This window comes from Myodes glareolus, chromosome 17 (assembly GCF_982192425.1).
Source record: "Myodes glareolus chromosome 17, mMyoGla1.1, whole genome shotgun sequence".
Lineage (NCBI taxonomy): Eukaryota > Metazoa > Chordata > Mammalia > Rodentia > Cricetidae > Myodes > Myodes glareolus.
In genome coordinates, this window is record NC_142042.1 from 22,660,234 (window position 1) to 22,680,871 (window position 20,638).

Here is a 20,638-nt window from a genome sequence, read left to right on the forward strand (position 1 = left end):
TAAGTAACATTAAGTAAAGATGTTTTGCCTATATGTGCTAATTTATACACCTTTCACAACGTCAGGATTTAATAATCAAATATGAATGTATGAGTTTTCTTACCCTGAAAAATTATGAGTCCGTTTGATATTCCTTTCTGGGTATTTGAAAACTATGTTCCCAAACTTGTTTTTCAAAACATAATCACATTCTTAGTGAAGCTGAGTTCTCTCAGCTGTGAAGTGGGAAGCTGAGGGAAGGATGTTTCTAAGATTTTCCACGCCACAGCACATATAATTTTATGTCTGACATCTGAAGATGAATTCGGTATCATACATGTTCAGGCCAGATCTCATTAGTAAGCAGTGGCTTGCTTACCATCTTCCCCAGTGTTTATGATGGGCATCTCACCCTTCAATCTGGAAAACCCTGCTTCCTGCTGTCCTCTGTGTCTCCACCTGCTGACTTCCCTCCCATCCAGTGAAAATGTCTTTTCCTTTTAAGTTAGTTTAAAATTCCTAAGTTACCTTAGACCTGTGTTCTTTTTCTGCCACTATACCTCCCCCCACCATAATAGTACTAATTGCACCTTCAAAATATTGCCAGCCTTCAACCCGCTCAGTGTTAAGGATGAGCATGCCCTGGGGTTTGCACAGTTTCGACTCCCTCCACACACTCTTCCTCCCCGCGTCATACTTGCTCCCTCCCTTACTTCATGCACACACCATAAGCCCTGTTTTAACAATCTTTTCATTTCCTTTCCTGGTACCTTTCTCCACTGTGCTCAGGATCGTTCAGCATTAGATTTCATTTATCTGGTTCCTTATCCATGGCCATTCACTTAAAACACTTGTTTGGGGAGATTAGGATTGTTTTGTCCACGTCCATATGGCCTAGAAGCAGTATGTGATCAATGCTCAGCTACACATACTGGCCCCAAGCTTTTCAAGTGTTCATAGGCAAACCAGACAAAATTCAATGCAAAGCTTACCAAAGTATACTTTGATAAAATCCTTCAAACATTATCATAAAACACACATGAATACTACATATTAATGAATTGATTAAAAGGGCTATAGGCTATATATTTTATCACCTTAATAATAAAAGGTTAAGGTTAAGTTCATTATTAATACTGACCACATTTGTATCATGATACTCTACCCTCTGAAGAACTGCCAGTAACAAGAGAACATGGCAGTCTCTTGTAAAGAAAAATCTCATCTCTACAGCGGAAATTGAACTCTCTCAACTATGAAACCATGACTGGGCTCAGCCATCAGTTTTCATGGGGTTGGCAGAGGTTAAGGCACCCCAGTCAGCATCACAATAATGACAGAGCGTGCTAACCCCTCTGCCTACGTACCCTAACTTTCCAGGACTCACTACATCTGCCAAGGCCCTGGAATGTCTGTTCCTTGTTGGTGTCAAGAAATGCTGATTCTAGAACTAAAGTGCTGGCGTGAAATTTCCTGTCCTTGGCTGTAGTTCTGGGCTGATAACTGATTTTCTTAGACGGTGGTCAAGCATCTTTGGGTCCTCATGGCTGAGCAATAGTTTCCCTTCTAGTCGTTCCATCATCTACTCCATGAGCATTTGCAGGGATCACTTCGGGGTCAGTGTTTAGGTGTTAGGAATAGAAAACTGAATGAGACCTCTGAAGAAAAATCACACACAAACAACACAGTATAAACATATACTCCCCCAAACACCTTCATATACCACACACACACCACATACATAACACGCAACACACTTACACTCCCCTACATACATACACCACATATACATACAGTATAAAACAAACACACACCACTCCTATCACACACACAATACACATACACTCCCCACATACACATACATGCACCACCTATAAATGCATACATCACACACACACACACACACACACACACACACACAAATACCACACATATACAGCATGCCTCACACATTCATCACACACACACACACGAGGTACATAGTGCACACATACACTCCCCATACACATACCGCCACACACTACACACACCACACATACAAAATACACATACACTACACGTACATACAGTATACACACACACACACACACACACACACACACACCACAGAAGTCCGTTTGCTCTTCCCAGACTAGTATTTCTAGAATCTAAGTTTAGTTCCAGAAGTAAAAACTGAGCTGTCTTCTTCCTCGTGTGAAAGAAAAGATTGTCCAGGGCGCCATTGCACACGTTCTTTTCCACAGACCTAGCTCTTCTCACACTGCCGGAAGTTTGCTAGTGTGCAACTTCATTTTTCCCAACAACAAAGAACAAATGCCTTCTTCCCCACACTGTTTCATAGAATATTTAAAGTTCTATTTTAGTTTAAGCAAATTTGAAAACAATTCTTTTTCATTGGAAATGATAAGACACATTTCAATGTCTGTTTGAAAGATCAAAAAGATTATGTCTTTCCTTTTCACTTTTAAAAAGAAAACATTGCATAAATTGTTTTATGGATATGAAGTTATTGCAGTTTAATGTTGTGATATCCCTGGGTGGTTAGAGTATTATTCTTAGACCAGAGGGACATTGACTCAATTATTTGGTTAAATTCAGAACAGCATATACTTTATCATTAGATATGCTTTCTCCAGAGGAAAAAAAAAAGACATTTCACCAAGTAACATTTTCAGAAATTAATGAAGTACCCATAATAATGTATGGTTGTTATTTATACAAATTATTTTAAATGCCTATTATCAGCACTAAGTAGTATGTATAAAATTTATTATTATTATTATTGTATGTGTATTTACATGGAGATGCAAAGCAGAGGCACAGATTCCTTTTCAACAGTGGCACAGTTAAACATCACTATCACTGTCTCTGTGACTGTGTCGTGTACTCTTGAAACAAGATGAGATGGAGCATTGAGGCTCATTGTGAAGCGGAGCTATGCAGTGGGCATCTTTTTACTATACAGCAGGTCGCAAAAATGTGTCAACTGTGCTACAACTTCTATGTAAGTTTTCAAAATGCCTCCAGACAATGGGTCTAACCGAAGATTCTCAATCTTTATCTCAAATAGCTATGCTGTCCCCAGCATTTCATCATGAACCCGGCAAGGCACACAGACAGAGCACGGACGGATCTGAGGCGCCTGAAAGGGCTGGGGACACAAAGGAGGAAGAACCAAGCGCCGAGGCAGGACCCAGCCTGAGAGAGGTCGATGGTGCAAGCTCTGAGAACCAGTATGACGATTTGTATGTGTTCATCCCTGGAATTGACTCCGACAGCAACTCCCAAGAGCCTCTTCCGTACTGCAGACCGCCTCTGCCCCCACCCCGACCGGGGACTGCTGCCTCGCAACTAGAAAGACCTCATTTCACCTCACAAGGTAAGTTCGTAGGCAGCAATGCAAAGAAGCAATTTATTCCAAGGCTTCTACACAACAGATGGTACAACATGGACTCTGTGGAGACACGATCCGATTCCAAAACCCAGGGTAACGCTCGGATCCTTAACAACTGAAGCCAAGGGAAGAAAAAAGAGATAGTCTCCTTACCCCTTCTCTCAGTGCCTTCTCCCCCCAAAATAAAATGTCCTTGCAACGCTTCGAGAATATAAATATGGTAACTAATGATACTAAAATAAGCATAATAGTTTGGAAAGAAGCTGTCGTGATGCACGTAAAAGGAACGTGGTACATTCTGTGGAAGAGTTCAGTGTTCTAGCCAGAATGCTGTTAGGGGCATTTCAGACATGAGCACTTCTCTCACCTGGTGGCTGGGTTTCCTGGCAGCTACATCTTTTACAATTTCTCCTTGGAGATCTCCATAGCCCAAAAACTCTCAGCTCCAAGGTCATTCAACACCATTACCCACTTCATTCACCTATTTCAGGCTTAACCTCTCAAGTTATTATACACTGTTCTCACAAAGAAAATTTCATAAGACTAAAATGCCACTGTTTTTATTATATTCTAAAAATAACATATTTTAGTGCTCAGATCCAAGAAGTTTATCAAATGTATGAGCACTGCTTGAAAGCGTGGAGAGATGGTTCGGCAGTTAAAGAGCCCTCGCTGCCCTTGAAGAGGACCCAGGTTCAATTCCCAGAACCTACATGATGGCTCACAACTGTCTGTAACTCTATTCCAAGGGGTCTGCCCCCCTCTTGTGGCCTCTTTGGGCACTACATACACTTAGTACACATGCAGACATGCAGACAAATACTCATATACATGAAATAAAGATATAAGTGAACATTGAAGCCATAAAGTTTAGCATTACTGCCTTCCTGCTTCTGGGAAGGCTCATGTTTATCAGTATAAGCTGTGCTCAGGTTCTACACTACATTAGAACAGCAAACCTGGAAGATATTTCTCTGACTTTTCCAACCTGCATTCTTTGCTCACCTTTTCTGGACCCTTGGGAGGGTAGAGTTAACACATAAAACAGACTAGCAGTAGACTGGCCACAAAATTCGACTGCATTTTTCATATTTGAAAAATTTAAATAATAAAAATGAAAATATCACCTTGGGTCAAGATATGATGTTGCATCATAATCTTATAAGTCTTCATATACAATATGTTAGATAAGAAACCTAATGCCACTATTTCATAAGTTTACCAGATACCTATGGCCAAAATTATAATCTTGGCTAACATATCTCCTGAAAAGTACCACACGTTAAGAGGCAAAAACCTCCCCCCAAAAAAACCACATTGCTTTAACTTAAAAAAAATCACATTTGTTTTCTTAATATTTTCATATTTTGTATATAGATAATGCAAAGTAAAGGGTTTCATAATATATACATTATATATATATAATTATTTTCATCATATTATTCCCCATACATTCTTGTCTCCTTCTCTCTGGTTCCCTTCCTCTTACCAATTGATCTCTTTTTACTTTCATATTTTTTAATTCATCTTTTCACCCATTGCAATGAAAAGTGAGTAGAAAAGAAAATGGTACTGTTTATCAAGATATTTTTATAAATATTCAGGTTTCTATTTTATTTTTTATATCTATTGACTTTTTACTTTATCTGTATTTAGGTTGGCCTAAACAAATGTATTTGTGCTATGGCATGCCTGTTGGATCCGGTGGGACTAGGTTTAAAGATGGCTGTAAGCCAGTATAGGGGTCCTAGTAATCAAACCCAGGTCCTCTGCAAGAGCAACAAGTACTCTTGGCCACTGAGCCGATTTGTAAGAAAATAGGCATCAAATTCTACGAATGAGACTTGCAGACATATTCATTGCATAAAGTCCTAATATACATCACTAGGAAGCATCTTCTCACCTCCCCAACAGTCACAAGATTGAACTATCATCATGACCCTTCTGTCACTCAGACACAAGACCGGAGAGCCTAGAATTAGAAGGTGCTGCATCCTTCCAGGGTTCTTCTCTTTTCTGTGCATGTGCGCCCCATTATCTCATCAGTTGGAGTGATGCACTTATAGGAGTTAAATGGATCAATTACTCTTACGTATACAAGCTGGGGTGGGAAAACTCAGGCCCCACTCCTTAAAGCCAAGCACAGGCTGATGCTTTAGAGGATAAGAAGTAATATGTACGATTTCTAGTGTGAGTCCAACTTTAGAGAGAGTTGGAAAGAGAGGTGGGTGGGGAACCGCTCAGGAAATGGGTTCACAAGTGAGACCGTTGGCACATTTTGCTGAAAATGAAGTTCTGAGAACGTCTTTCCCACACACTTAATCGGGTTTCACCCGGAGGCTGTCAGGGAAACAGGAGTCGAAATCTCAAAGCGATGTTATTCGTTCAGAAAGAGGAGATTTTCAATGATTTCAAAGCTGGTGCCAGACATATCGGAAATTAACAGTTCTTGGGCTAAATGAATCAGAGGAATATAGTTTAAGATGTTTTGGAAGAATGTCGGGTCACCCCTCCCAGAACTACCGAAAGCAATTACTGAATATTTTTATAAAAAAAAAAAAACCTTTCATGTAGTTCTATCAGCTGTATTTCCTCTGAGTGTCTAAGTTTCTCCACTAAAATCCCAACTGCATTAATCATTATTGAATTCAGACTATCCAATAGAAGCAAATTGGCAATGAAAGAATAAATAGTAATATCCACAGTCAAAGACCTTCTCATCGGCCACAGGTTATTTTAAACGTATTAACCAGAGTGTTTCATGTGCTTGTCTGCTTAACAACTGCCATGAAGATATCTTAGCACATCCATACAAAGCAGGGAAATATTTTTCTGACTACAGATTCCTAAAAGATTCTGTAGCTGTGACTATATTCTAATCACACAACTAATGCTGAAGGCAGTGATTGCCCATACTATTACACCAAGGCCTCCACTTTGGTATCATGTTTAAGTGAGGTTCGTATTCACCTGTGATAACCACAATTTGCACCTTTGAAAATGTCAGTTTACCATAGCAGAGAAATGCTTGCAAGAGCAGACAGTGGAAGTACGTATGACTGGTCGGTCCCTCATGTTATTTTCTGAGAACTCAGGTTTTTGGTGAAATATTCAGTACAAGCAAAGGAAAGGAAAGATGTTTACTGGGGAAGAACATGTCCTAGTTTTATGTTTAAAAACACCCCTTTGGGAGCTTGAGATACAGATTTATGACTCAATTTCATGATAGCAAATATGTACCTCAAGTGAAGTTTGAAAAATCCTGATTTTTTTGAAAATATATATTAAAGTCTTTGCTTTGCAGAACTAGCAACTCCAAGCTGTGTAAGTGGATCAAATGACCGACTTTTCTTTTCAAATTTTGATAGTAGTAATAAGTATTTTACCAGAGACAGGCCCTGTTTTCATATTGTTTCAATGACATTTGAGTAAACTCATTCGAGATACAGGAAATAAAAAAGCAAGAGTATTGCATAAAATATAAAACCAACCTAAATGTTTCCTAAGCAGGAAAAATGGTGGAAAACCAAATGGAAAGAAGTCAGAACTGGTGTGACCTCAGCGCAAGACAAGAGGCGAGAGAGGAACCCAGCAGAGAAAATAAAATAGAGAATGAAGCACAGAACGAAGAGGAGGAGGAAAACCCATATACATTTGCTGAGACAGATGACAATGAGTATGATCTGATACTGGCCAGCAAGAGTGTAAAGAAAAGAACTGGAAACCGGTCTTTCATTGTAAACAGGCCTCCCGCTCCCACCCCGCGGCCCACTCACGTCCCTTTCAAAGAAGAAACAACACCTTACATAGCGCAAGGTAATGGTTTGATGTCTAAAGATTTTTTTCAACGTTCAAATTTTGTGTGCATGGATTTTTTTACCTGTATGCATGTCTATATGCAGTGTGCACGCCTGGTACCCAGAGGCCAGAAAAGGGCACTGGATGTCCTGGAAATAGGATTACAGAGAATTATAAGGTACTGTGTGGGTGCTGGTATTTGATCCTGGGTTCTTTGAAAGAGCCACCAGTGATTTTCGCCACTGAGACATGTTCCCAGCCTCAATTTCTTGAATGTTTCCTATTCCATGGCTTATGAGAGAAATTGGGTTGGGGGATGAGGTAGAAAGTGGGGGGATTAGTGCTTTAAAGCCCTCAAGGCTGTAAGCATCTTTTCAAGTCACAGATGAGTTACATTGGCCCAAGTTTTAATATGACATTTTATTAATTCTGAGACTTTCATACGTGTATACAAAACTGTATTGACCCCCCCACTGCTTCCAGATCCACCTTCCCCCTCCCAACTTTCAAACTATTTTTTTTAATAATCTATATTGTCCAATTTACGCTGCCTACATACCCAAGTGAGCGGAACCATCAACTGGAACAAGATTTACCTACCAAGTGCCATGCACTTTAAGAAAACTGAGTCTCCCACTCCTAAAAGCCATTGACTGCTAGTGGTTCCTTATTTAGGCGTGGAATCTTCTGAGCCCTTCTTCCTTCCATGCTAACATTTTGACTGATGAGATGTTGTACAGGTCTTGCTCGTGGATGCAACAGTCTTATTCTGCCCAGAAGATCCTGTTTTTTCCCCAGTTTTCTTACTCTTATAATCTTTCTCTTTCTTCCCCACAATGACCTCTGAACCTTGGAGATACAGAGTGACATTCCTGTCCCTGTTGTGGCTGAGCACTCCACAGTCACTGAGTCTTTGTCTTTTGACCAGTTGTGAGTGTCTGTGTTAGCTAAATCACACATAGAAAGGCCTCTGATCAGGAATGAGAGCTAATCTGTGAATTGAGAGGATAGAGGGCAGCTTGATATTATGTCCATTTAGTAAAATCATAAAAGTAGGTTCACACATACATAGGGCCTGAAATAGCCCTAGCCATGGGTTCCTGGGCCGATTTAAAGTTACAAGGTAAACATTTCCTCCTGGGGAGTGGGCCTTACATATTAGCAACAAGTCATTCGTTACCTCCATAACATCTGTACTATTATGGTACCCTTGGGAATAGCTTGCCATGACCACCATTAATATAGTTCATAGGGTTCATAAGTGTGCAAGACTCCTGTTACTTTCCTGTACTGTGAAATCTAGGAAGCAAATAGCCAGCCTCTTAGTGCAAATTAGATTTCTCCGTGCCCTGTGTCCTAAGTGTGTAGTGTCTTTAGCAACAGGGCCTTACCAGTTAGCATAAGTAATGGTAGGTAGCTAAGAGCATTGGAAAGCACATACATTGTTTGTAGGGGTCTCTGAAATATCCCATGCAATAATTCAAGGAGTGATACCTCCTAATCTGGTAATGGGCTTTTTATTTACAACCTATGACTCCCAGGAGACCATAATCCACTGTGCAGGGTAACTACAGTTAAGCTCTTCTGTAAAATGCTTCCATGTGGCTTTTCAAATGCTGTTCATATTAGTTACCTTCCTTCTCTCTCCTCATTTAACCTTTCCTCCCCATATTCCCTACTGTTACTTTTTAAATTTAGGGAAATAATGAGTAAAGGACTGGTGGAGATGATATAAACACATTATTCATATATTAAACTCTCAAAAGAAATGAAAATTTAAAATAAAAAATGAATAAGGAAATAATTAAAATTTTGATCATGCTTTCTGATTCTTCATTAATAAAGATGAACTTAATTTAATTGTTCTTACCTAGTTCTACAAAAGTCAATTAGAGTGAGAAAAGGAGAGTAGGAAATGTGGGTCATCTATTCAAAATGAGCAGTTGGTGGCTGGAGGTATAGCTTATTATGCAAGCATGAGGGCCTGAGTTCAAATCCCCAGTAAAAAGTCAGGCATTGGTATGCATGCCCAGAACCCCGAGATTAGGAGACTTTTAACACATTGTTCCAATGCTCCTGCTCAAGTAGATCTACTAAATGTAATGTCCATCATTTTCCAGAAGAAGGTCGTTCATCCCACTATCCATGCATCAGGAGAATATCAATTTGCATCATTCTTGATAGCTGTCAGACAGAGTGGCAGAAGGAAATTGACACACCTATAGCAAAGCGCAGCATAGCCGAAGAGTAAGCTGTAAGGTACAGAGCTGAAGAAAACAGAGTAAAGAATCCAAGTATATCATTTCAGAGAATAAACAGAGAAAATCCAGAGGGATTGAAGAAGCAGTGTTGACATTACAGAAATACCTTTGTTGAGGATCTGAAAAAGAATGACTTTGATATACCAATTCTAGTGCAGAAAAGGGTTCTATATATTTCTTTGGTTCTCTGATAGTCAGAAGTTAAGGGAAATAGATAAGAAAGGACATCATCTGACACAAAGGAGAATCTATGATCTGTTGAGGTACCTGGGCTTTGTCTGCCACCCAGGATATCAATAGGAGGAAATTCCTGTGAGCTCTTACTCATGTGGCAGTCCTGCGTGGTTCACATTGCCAGTCTAATTTCAGATAATGGAACTGATGCTAAGAGAGTTCCGATGCACTGTCCCAGTGGTGAAGTTAGGAAGCAGGACCAGCAGCCTGTGAGGCCCCGTTGTTCTGTTACCCCTACTTGTGAACACTGAACCATGCGCTCCTTCCCCCAATACATTCACTTCTTTTGCCTGCATCTGTATTTATTTCCTTCCCAGCCTGAAATCCTTGTTCCCACATTCAGTGATGGATTCTTACACTGAGAGAATTTGATGAACATTAGCTGAGTGAACAAATGGTAGAAGAGGCAGGACCCGCATCCATATGGCTACAGTAGAAGACTTCATTAAGGGTATAGAAGGTAGACAAAGACTCTATCAGCCTCTTAGATCTTTCCTTCCTGCGATAAAACATCTAATGTCTAAAGCACTAATTGGTAGGGCAGAGCCCACAGAGGACAGATCAAAGCTCCAAGGTGACCGGGTATAGTTCCTTTTCTACATGCTGTAGATCCCAGATGGGGGAGCGGCTCTGCTCCGTCTATAGCACTTCATCCCCCTCCACCCCAGAAGTCTGTCTTCACAATACAAAACTGAGCTCACATCCATCAATTTTACCAGAAGATACGTTTCCGATTCTGATTATTTTTGTGTGAAACACACCCTAATTTCAAGAATGAATGGCAACAAGAATATTTCATTTCTCTTTAAAACAATTTATCTTGAATGGTTTCCCTCTTCACAGATCTCATGTTCTTAAAATTTTATTTCCCTGTTATATTATATAAGATAAGGCTCATTGGGCATCAAGAATATAGTGGGATTCTATAGATTTATAACAGTGGCAGAATTCTTGATTTAAAACAAATCGAGAAAAGGAAATGGTAGTCAGTAGATAGACCGGTAATAGAATTCCATCTTAGATCATGCACAGATGTGAACTCCTAATAGGGAAAGGTTTTAGCATCAGTAAATCATTTTTCATTCTCCCTCATACAGTTAATAAAACAAAGACAGGACCAAGTCCATGTGGCTGCTGTGGGGCAGAATACAATTCCCCTTTCAATTTGCAATTGCTCTTGGGGTATCCTTGGCATTTTGCAGTGAAACGAAATTGTATTTATGACCTTCTTGAGGGCGTCTCTGCTACCAAGACCCTAAAATGTCAAGTACAACTCAGTTGCTATCCTAAAATTTCCACTTGAAGTTCGCTTGTAACTGAAACTTATTACATACAGTGAATTAGGGGTAAGGAGAGTACTTGGTGAAAGTTCTTGGGAAAATTAATTTCCACTGTGTACATGTGACAGAGTAGAAGGCCTTCTGCCTTTCTTAGTAAAGAAATATATTCAAGTGGGTTAAAGTAAGTCTTATGGCCAGAGCCTTGCAGCCCATTCTCTCTGCCTAGGTGACCTCACCCAAAGCATTTAGTTTCAGGACACCATATGCATGTCACAGGTGCTCTCGGAACAGGGTGACATGGTCATCGTTCTATTTATAAGCCTAGGGTCCCTGACTTTCCAGGTGAGGTTCTTTTCTTTCTGTGGAAGGGAGCTGGTCCAGCTCTACAAAGGAGCCATCATTATGACTGGGCATGTGCTGTTCATTGAACAGAAACAGTGCTGCGCTGTAACCTGTGTTTAATGAATTGTTCCCCTTGTCCTGAGAGCAGAACACCACAGTCTCCTGGCTCCTTCACAGAGACACTGAGTGAAACCAGGGAGGACTTTTCAGGCCATCTCTTAGCACAGGGATATAAAGAAAGAAATCTGATTGCCCTCATCTTCCAAGGGTTCAACTCTTTGGTCATATAAAGGGGGCAAAAATCACATTGGTGTGAACTGACATTACAGGTTTGCACTTGTGAGCAAAATGAAAGAAGGTATCCTCAAGCCCTTGGGTTTTTTCCCATTGTTCCACATTGTTTTTGTTCTTAAGGTGTTGCTAAACTCTATTGAATGTGTCTGTGGTAAGAAGGTTAATTGACCTTTATCAATTAACATTGTGGTAGTAATTCTTAATGACTCCCAGAAGTTACTTAGCAACATCTAGAGAGACTTTGATTTTCACAGGTAGGATAGTGCTAGAGGTAGCTAGGAGGTACCTGATGACCGTCCCACAATTTAACAATCAGTCTTCTACATCTACAGTCTAAAGCTTTTGCAATATAAAATGTCAATAGTTCCAAGGTTGGCAAACTCAGATCCACATGCTTGCCGTTTTTAAGCCAGAGGCAACATTTGCAATCTTTAGGTAATGGTCATTTAACAGCTGCCCACAAAGACACCCCCATCTTTATGCACGCACACACAAAAACACACAAACTCTGAGTCATGTGATTAGAGAAGAGGGAGAGACTCTAAGGAGCTGTCACATGTGAAGCATCCCCCATGCAAGAAATGCTATCAGTAATTCATGACCTCCTTGAAGAGAGACAGGACTGAACTCAATGTCACCATGCACTCAGTGCTGTGTAACTTGGCGAAAGTTGCACAACCTCAAATTAGTCTTTTTAAATTTGTCTTTGTAACTTACTCATAATACCTGCTTTTCTGAGTTTTTATGAGAGTGGAAAGTGCACACACTCTGTGGTTGACTCGGAGCAGTACACAAACAATGGTTCATATGATAGTAGAAATTATTCTACGGACACAAGGCGAAGCCACCTCTCTTTCCCTATCAGTGCCTGCCGTCTGCTTCTCCCCTCACCTAGTTTCATATGCGTATATATTAGATTGCATGCTTTCTAACGATATTCATCCACTTCCAATATTGAAAACAGAACAAATGGATACAGTCCTGACTTTGGAAGTTTCCAATACCCATAGGATGGATTCTATTAGTATATTTAATATCAAATGGTTGTTCAAAGTTCACATAACCGAAGTTAATATATTAGACTTTAGAAGGTCAGATCCTATGAACCTTTGAAATACAATAAAACAAAACTATGACTCCACTGGTCTCTAGAATGAAAGCATTTTCCTGACACAGAGGGATGAAGAACAGAGAATTCCATTTGGATAATCACAGAAGATAAACCAAAAGGTAAACTTCTAATAGTTTTAAAGGCTTCTAGTAGCTTCCATACCACCTAAGCCATTTTTCTTTGAAATGAAAGAAAAATTAATTAGGTTATCACTCAGTTAATAGCTATTCATAACATTTTCTAACTGCATAGAAATGACCATAAACAAGTCAACATGCTGCTGGGCAAGCAGGTGTTCCATATGTGTTGATTCCCTGGTAACAGGAAGAGGAATGCCTACCCAGGGGATGCATGGAGCCTTAGCTAATAAACTCATGGTCATGGCCTCAAGCTGTCGGTCCACAAAACAACCTGTCTTCTTTCAGAATCTACCAGCTTTCGGGATAGGAAATATTTTTAGAGTAGAAATATTCTCGTTTGTGAAACTAAAATAAATGCTCAAATAGAAAGTTTGTTTTCTATCCCCTCCCTAATTAAGTTGCTAAAAAGTGGAGGAAAATTTGATTGTGAGGTTTTTCTGTGCAGAAAGAGGATTTTCACAGTATCTTACCAATCAAGCTCAAATTTCTGTTACAAATTGAAAAGAAAATGGTTGGTTTTTTTTCCTTAAGGAGTTAAGCATCTACAAATACCTTGCATTTCAGTCTCTCCACCATTTACTTTCAGGTCGTTCTTTGCTTTCCACTATGCTATCTCTGTCAATCTCAAAAGGAAAATATACCAACATTCATAACCATGTGTGCACTGGCTAGTGAGTAGGCATACATTTTCCATGAACACTCAAGCATTGCTTACATTTGCATGGATCTGCAAGCTCCTGCCAGGCGAAATAGCCATGGTCACATTCCTCTTCTGACGTGCTGACCTGTGTTGATTAAGTGTCCCAGATAATGAGGTGGAGCTTACATCAGCAGGACTAAATGGTTCACGCTATCCGAGTGTTTGCACTCTCTTGTAGAGGCTCCGTTTCGAATCTTCAGATGAGTTTCTGGACCACCCATGGTGTTACAGCACCTTTTCTCACCCTCAGTTGACACCTACAGAAAAGGGCGGGCTGTTGGCTCTTTTTTATTTTCCCTCTTCTGCCTTTCCGTGATTAACCTTCACATAGCACACAGAAAGGGACGACAGGGATGCAAGGACTGAGTTTGAAACCTTGCCTTCCTGACTGAGTACCTCTCTCCTCTCTCATCAGTGTGTACTAATAGCATGTTTGACCTCTGTCTAAATGAGCACAGGGAAAAGTACAAAGATTTGGGGACTCTGATACACCTGTGCAACCCCAGGACCTTGTTTATACAGCTCTGGGATGTGTAGTTGGCAATCTAAGGGCAGATTGTCTAGGAGCTCATCCCCTACCCTGCAAGGTCAGGATGGAGTGCAGATGTGTAAGGCTTCCATCCCCCACCTGCAATGGGCACTGAGCATCATGGATTAATAATTTGTACTTCTTCATAAATAGCCTCAGCTTAGCCACTTAGACAATAACGCTGAGGGAACTTCTTCCAGTTTTCCAGAAAGGGACACTCTGGATGAGCTCTTATGCTCTCGGGAGACTCTAAACGAGGCTGACACAAGGATTGTTCTGCTGAACAGCCTGGAAAGACAAATTGTGCAAGAGAACTTGTTCCGTTTCACCCTTTCCTCCTCTGCTACTTCTGCTTTGTTTAACATTTTTGAATATTTAATACTATGCTAATTTTTCCATTCCATGTCATTTATATTCTGCAGAAACCTTTGCAAAAGTCATTTTTACCAATAGTCAAAATAAATGATGGTGTCATTTGGGACATTTGTATTATTTAGGATTATTTTAAACCTCAAAAACTTGTTTTTGTTTTTGTTTTTTCCTCTATTGACTTTTTTGTTTAAAAGTAATGACAAGGTAAATACTGCATTGGTCTTTTGTCTTTTCAAATTCTAATTGTAGGTAGAAAGAGAAAAATAAAATTTCACGGTACAAAGATTAGTCAGATTGGCATGTCATGATTGCATTGGTAGCATTCTTTGGACATTGGTCAAGTACAATGTAGTTGAGACAGTGTTATCCAAGAATTCAAGCACAGAGGGTCAGAATTTGTGTGTGTGTGTGTGTGTGTGTGTGTGAAACCAGTAATATTATATATTTTTATATATAATATATATTTTATTAATATATATGATATATATTAAATGTATTTTTTATTACTGGTCTATAGTTTAACTTTCTGGTTTTTCTCTTAGTCTCAGTCTTCTGATCACAAATAATAGGTCTTTCCTTGTGGCTATTCTGTATATGAAAAATGCCTCTGAACTTTAAAAGCAATGAGAAGACTCTTTGCAAAGTCTGGATTTTCATAAGGATGTAATGGCATCAGTAAGTGTGGGAGGGGGAAGCATGGGAGCAGCGGCAGGTGAGCTAAGGACTCTAAGGCAGATGAGATATTAAGGGAACCTTAGCCCTGTAACCTACTGCCTCCCTCCACCTACAGCTCCATTATCAGCACATCCTCACCACCCATCCCAGTGGTCCAGCCTCAGCTCCAGGCTCACCCTGATGCAGAGCTAGAGAAATCACACCAATGCAGAGTGACTGTAGGACAGCTTAACTCCGTGTGACATAGGACAAATGTGCTGCCAGCAGAAGGTATTCCCATAACATATCCAGGGTCAATCCAATTGGGATCAAAGTCACACCAAGAAAGCTGAAAAGAGAAGTTCGCTATCAAATGCTCCACAGCTCCAAACCTCAGCCAGATCAATGAAACTCATAGGCAGCGTGCTGCTGAGTTGGAGAGATTCTTGCTGCATTTGCCATTGGGTTCAAGTCATTCCCATATTAATGATACTGGCTACCGTTTTTACAGCCGCAGACACTCTCTGCTACATCTTAACAATATTAACGAAAACACTGGCTGCCTGTTATTATTATATTTAATTGAAACTGAAGAACTAGCTGATGTAAACGCCAAGTATGGCTTGGAAAAAAATCTAACATCCTCAAGTATGTAGTCAGCTGCCATATATGCCTTCATTTAGGAAAAAAAAATGCCACAAACCCAGAATATACAAAGAAAACTGATTCTCAACCCAAGTTTTACTTTATAAGCATAATTTTTCTCAAATGCATCATATTTGAAAGTATATTCTCTTCTCCAGAGGCCACAGAGAGGAATAATCTTTTAACTTTATCTAGAAATGTGTTTAATAAATGTTGATTTGATTTGGGACATTTGTTTTTAAAAATATGTGTTCTTAAACCGAGCAGTAGTGGTGCACCGCCTTTTATCCCAGCACTCAGGAGGCAAAGGCAGGCGGATCTCTGGGAGTTCGAGGCCAGCCTGGTCTACAAGAGCTAGTTCCAGGAACAGCTAGCTGGAGCTGTGACAGAGTGACACCCTTTCTCAGTGTGTGTGTGTCTGTGTGTGTGTGTGTGCGTGTGTGTGCGTGTGTGTGCGTGCGTGTGTGTGTGCGTGTGTGCGTGTCTGTGTGCGTGTGTGTGTGTGTGTGTGTGCGTGTGTGTGTGTGTTTGATTATTTCCATATATGACTTTGATAGTAGAGTGCTTTAACTAACCAGTAAAGCCATGGCAGAACTCCATGACAATCACTGCGGTGTCTCCCCAGGTCACAGTGGGCGATTGCCATGCAGTTGTCTCCTTGTCCCCATGTGCCTCAATTCCATTTTATAGGAAGATCCTGCTGAGATACCAAGAAGAACAAGAGGACAGCCATGCTCCTGGAACTCCTCCCAGCCTCCCTCTCTAACTTTAAAAGGGAATAGTTACTAAGTGGGAGATGCAGCATCACCGTAAGGGGGAAGCAACAAACTGAAGGCCAAGGCTTAAGGGTCTAAATCATCTCTCAGCTAACAACTCGGGGATCGTTTCAAACTTCACTTAGCCCTTTTACAAGCTGCTTACTTCCTCATCTATAAACATATGAGGCTGGACTAAATCTCCCAGGCCTCTTCGAGTTCCCAAACCCCATAATTCAGAGTGCCCATAAAAAAATAAATGTAACTCCGGATGCTCATTTTCCAAAAGTGGAGCAGTAAAGGATCTGGTCTATTTCATTAGCAAATACCAGAAAGTACCCAGAACTTTGTGGGTGCTTAATAAATATAAAACGCTGATTTTACCTTTCATCTGCGAAATAGGGTGAGTAATGCTGACTTAATTCCCAGAATTTCATGTGAGAAATAATAAATGAGAACAAAGCACTTTTCAGATAATGAAGTAATCCAAACAAGCTGCCTTAATAGGTCTGAGGTCTGGGTGGATGGCGCGAGAGCAAAGCGCCTGTTTTATTATTACGTCTGCGGAGCACAACAGGGTTCTCTCCACTTTAAGAAGAAACAATAATTGGGCTTGCTGATCACCCACAAGCCAGTTTGGGTAGTTTCTATGAAAATGGGTTCTTCATGTGAATTTAGCATTTATCACTCGTAACCAAATCAAGGTTTCTATCTCCACCTGATGTCAAAAGGAACTTGGCATGAGTTAACCAGTGTAGGGAAGCATTCCATCAGCATCACAGGACTCTGTCCGAAGAAAAAGCTTCCCAAAATTACTGATTAACTATACAGATGAGGAGATTACAATTTTAATAATCCTTATACTCAGAAATGAATGCAATTCAGATATTGTTACTAAGGAAAATGATACATTGCATTCTGCTTTCATGGTGTATTGCATATTGCTAAAGCCTTTGTCTAATAAATTTTATGTATTTGTTTTTATAGTGTTCCAACAAAAGGCAGCCAGAAGACAATCTGATGGTGATAAGTTCTACAGTCTCCCCAAGAAGCCAGGTATTTTGTTAAAGTCAATCGATTTAATAATCTAAATAAGATTTGAAGGGATCTTGGGAATATGCATAAAGTCTCATAGGTCAAACATAAACAACTGAGCTTGATTGATTTTGCTTTGAAGTTTGTATCTTATTGCAAGACAGCTCTGCCATAATGAAATCAATGCAATGTAATCAATTTAATTAGCAAAAGCAGAAAATATCCCTCGTCGTATTACCTGTGGTGATGCTATCAGTGCACCAGGAAGGAGAAATAAGACAAATTCCAGAACATGCATCAGAGCCCCTCCTTTTATAGATATGTAAAATGGGGCCTCCAGTAGAATAGCTCAGGTACTTTTACCCAAGTAGAACTGGGTGAATGGGCTATGGATGCCAATCAAAAATCAAACCATTTTCCCAATATAGTCTTATCTTGAGCATTTGATTCAACACATTGTGAACAATAATTTATCACGCAGAGTAGAGCTACAGACTACTATAGTCACACACATGGTTCGAACAGGTGGAACATTTTTGTTTCCAGTATTCACTGGGATATTGGTCTTTTTTCAAGGATAGACTCTAGAAGACTATTGATTGCAATTCTTTTTCATTAATCAAGAATAAATAAATGCTCAAATAAAGAAAAACAACATAGAAGGCCGTTGACACAGGACTTAGGGTAGCTGGCTTTGGCAATCAATGAGCGTATGCAGTGGTACCTTTGAAATAACTTCAGCCCCAAATTATGTCACCTTGAAACTGGTAACAGGTAATTATTGAGAAAGAGACATTGAAATAAAGCCACAAAATCACTTCACAGCAGCCCCCATTTGCTGCATCTCCTTTTGTGCCACTGAAGAGGCAAGGGTCAGGATGTACCAACTTTTAACACTCACAGAACAGTATTCAGCAAAGAACCTCAGTGAACCTGCTCTTAGGATGCTGTGAGTGGTCCCATGTCAATACTGTATTCTTAGATTAATGACTACCGCTCATCACTTCAAGTGGCATTTCTCATGGCAGCCTTTTTGTACTTAGATTGTCTAATGATTAGGATGCATGGTGCTTGAACACAATACTTGAGGAAGGTGAACCTCTATTCTTCTATGAACTAGTTAGACATACTGCTTGCAAATTTATATGCAAAATACCACTCTCATTAAAGAGCAATTCTCCATTTTTTTAAGTATGAGTTTGATAATTTAGCCATGCCATGGTTTAGATGTAAAGTGTTCCCCACAAGTTCCTGGGCTTCAACACTTGTCTCCAACTGCTATATGGAGGCAACAGAGAGTGAGCCATAGCTAGTGAAAAGAGACAGTATGGGTGGGCTTTCAGGTTCATAACCAGCCCAACTTTTGGCACAAACTCTCTCTACCTCTTGGTATTCTGAGATGTGACGAACTATACTACAAAGTCCTGTAATCACAAACTCCTCTGCCTCAGCACCCATCCATGCTTTTCCTACCATGGGAAACTAGGAGCAAGCAAAAAGCCTGTTCTCCCTCCACTTACTTCTGTTGGGCATTTTCAACAAGAAAAGTAATTAATAAAGAAAGTTGGTAGTAAAAGTAATGTGCCTCTAGTAAACCTGACCATACACTTCATAAGCCTTTGGAACTAGGAAAAATGTGGAGGAGTTTAGGGCTGCAAGCCAGAGAAGCCCTGGAGTGCTATCCAGGGAGATTAATGAGACTTCCTGGTGGGAGTACAGAGACCGTAAAGTTGATAGAAATACAGACAGAAAAGGCCAGGCTGGTGAGGTTTTAAGCAGAGGCAAGTGATTGAACTAGAGGACGTTCAATTCATGAAGCATTCTGGCAAAGCAGCCACACATGTCCTGAAAATGTAGGTGAGCCTGAATTCAAAAGTAATGAACCAAGTTGATTGGTGGAGGAAATTTCGAGGCAACATCATGGAGGTTGTCGCATATTTGCTCCGTGTCTTTGGCAAGGAAATTCAGTCACACATGCACTTAGCAACCACAGCCATGATCTAAGTGGGCCAGCATGCATCTTGACCTAGAAGCAAAACTCAGCATTGTTTTCTATCTAGAGCTGATGGAGTGACAGGCAGCAGAATGTAAGAATCCAGAGTTCTACAAGTCTGTACTAAGGTTCCAGAAAGGCCCTCAGGTCACACACTGTGGAACAGAGTTCGAGTACCTCCATAGTAGAACCCCTAAGAAAGCTATGTGTGGGTACAAAGGTGAAATCTAAGTTGGAATGTAGACCCAAGGGTGCTGGAGGAACAAGGAGTGTGGAATGTCTTCCAAAAGAGCCTACAGCCACTGAGAGGATCCAGGTCACATAAGAGGCCATGTGTGCTGATCCGTAGGAGCTGATCCATAGAAGTGGGTCTCAGCTGAGAGGTTTGATATTTGCCCTACTGGGTTTCAGTATTGCTTTGCTCACAATTTCCCTACTGTCCTCCCTCTCTTCCCTTTTGGAGTCAAGTGCATTGTCTGTTGGAGGTATCCAACTTGCTCTTTGACATTTACAAAGGCTCACATCTGCGAGTTTGCCTTGAGTCTCAGAAGAGACTTTGTAATTGTGAACGGTATTAATACTGATGCAGCTTTTGAAGTTGAATTGATTACAATTTGTGTTCATCAATAGCTACTGGCCAGTAAGGCATTAGGGCCAAATGTTGCCATGTGGATATAGAATGTTTCCCCGCAGGTCCCTAATTGATTGTGCTGTTTGAGAAAACTGTAGAAACTTGAGACCTAAAATCTTGTAAAACTTGGCTAATGGAGGTAAGGACGTTGGGATAGGTATAGCCTTTGGTGATTGGACACAACCCTACTTCCGAACTAAGCTTTTTCTACTTCCCTGTTTTCTGAAATACAATAAATCATGACGTATGTATGTCCTTGAGCCACACTTCAGCCACCATGCCTTTCCTCCCATGATAGACCTTACCTCCTCAACCTCGAGCAGAAAATAAACCTTGCATCTTGCCATTTGTTTCTGTCACAGTCATTAAAAGGTAGCTACCATAAGGATGGATCATGGACCTTTGAAAGTCTGTTTGTTGTCCCTTTGCCTTGCCTTTATGTCTCTCAGGAAAGAAATGTAAAGCTTCAAGGAAGGTCTTCGTACATTTAG

The 20,638-nt window shown here is 40.3% G+C and overlaps 1 protein-coding gene and 1 long non-coding RNA gene across 4 annotated transcripts in view; one reads left to right on the forward strand and one right to left on the reverse strand.

Moving 5' to 3' along the window:
• Positions 1 to 20,638, forward strand: part of Bank1 (B cell scaffold protein with ankyrin repeats 1) — a 230,998-nt gene that overhangs the window by 188,586 nt on the left and 21,774 nt on the right. For 2 of the 3 annotated variants that reach the window (XM_085677666.2, XM_085677665.2), the window contains exons 9-11: positions 3,050 to 3,358; positions 6,881 to 7,189; positions 17,476 to 17,544. In XM_085677666.2, coding sequence (XP_085533792.2) covers positions 3,050 to 3,358; positions 6,881 to 7,189; positions 17,476 to 17,544 — 687 coding nt within the window. The remainder of the gene's footprint in view (positions 1 to 3,049; positions 3,359 to 6,880; positions 7,190 to 17,475; positions 17,545 to 20,638) is intronic. The other variant, XM_048456824.3, reaches the window with a different exon arrangement.
• The window catches only part of LOC125414690 (uncharacterized), a 137,006-nt gene that overhangs the window by 4,090 nt on the left and 112,278 nt on the right, over positions 1 to 20,638 (reverse strand). The window lies entirely within an intron of this gene.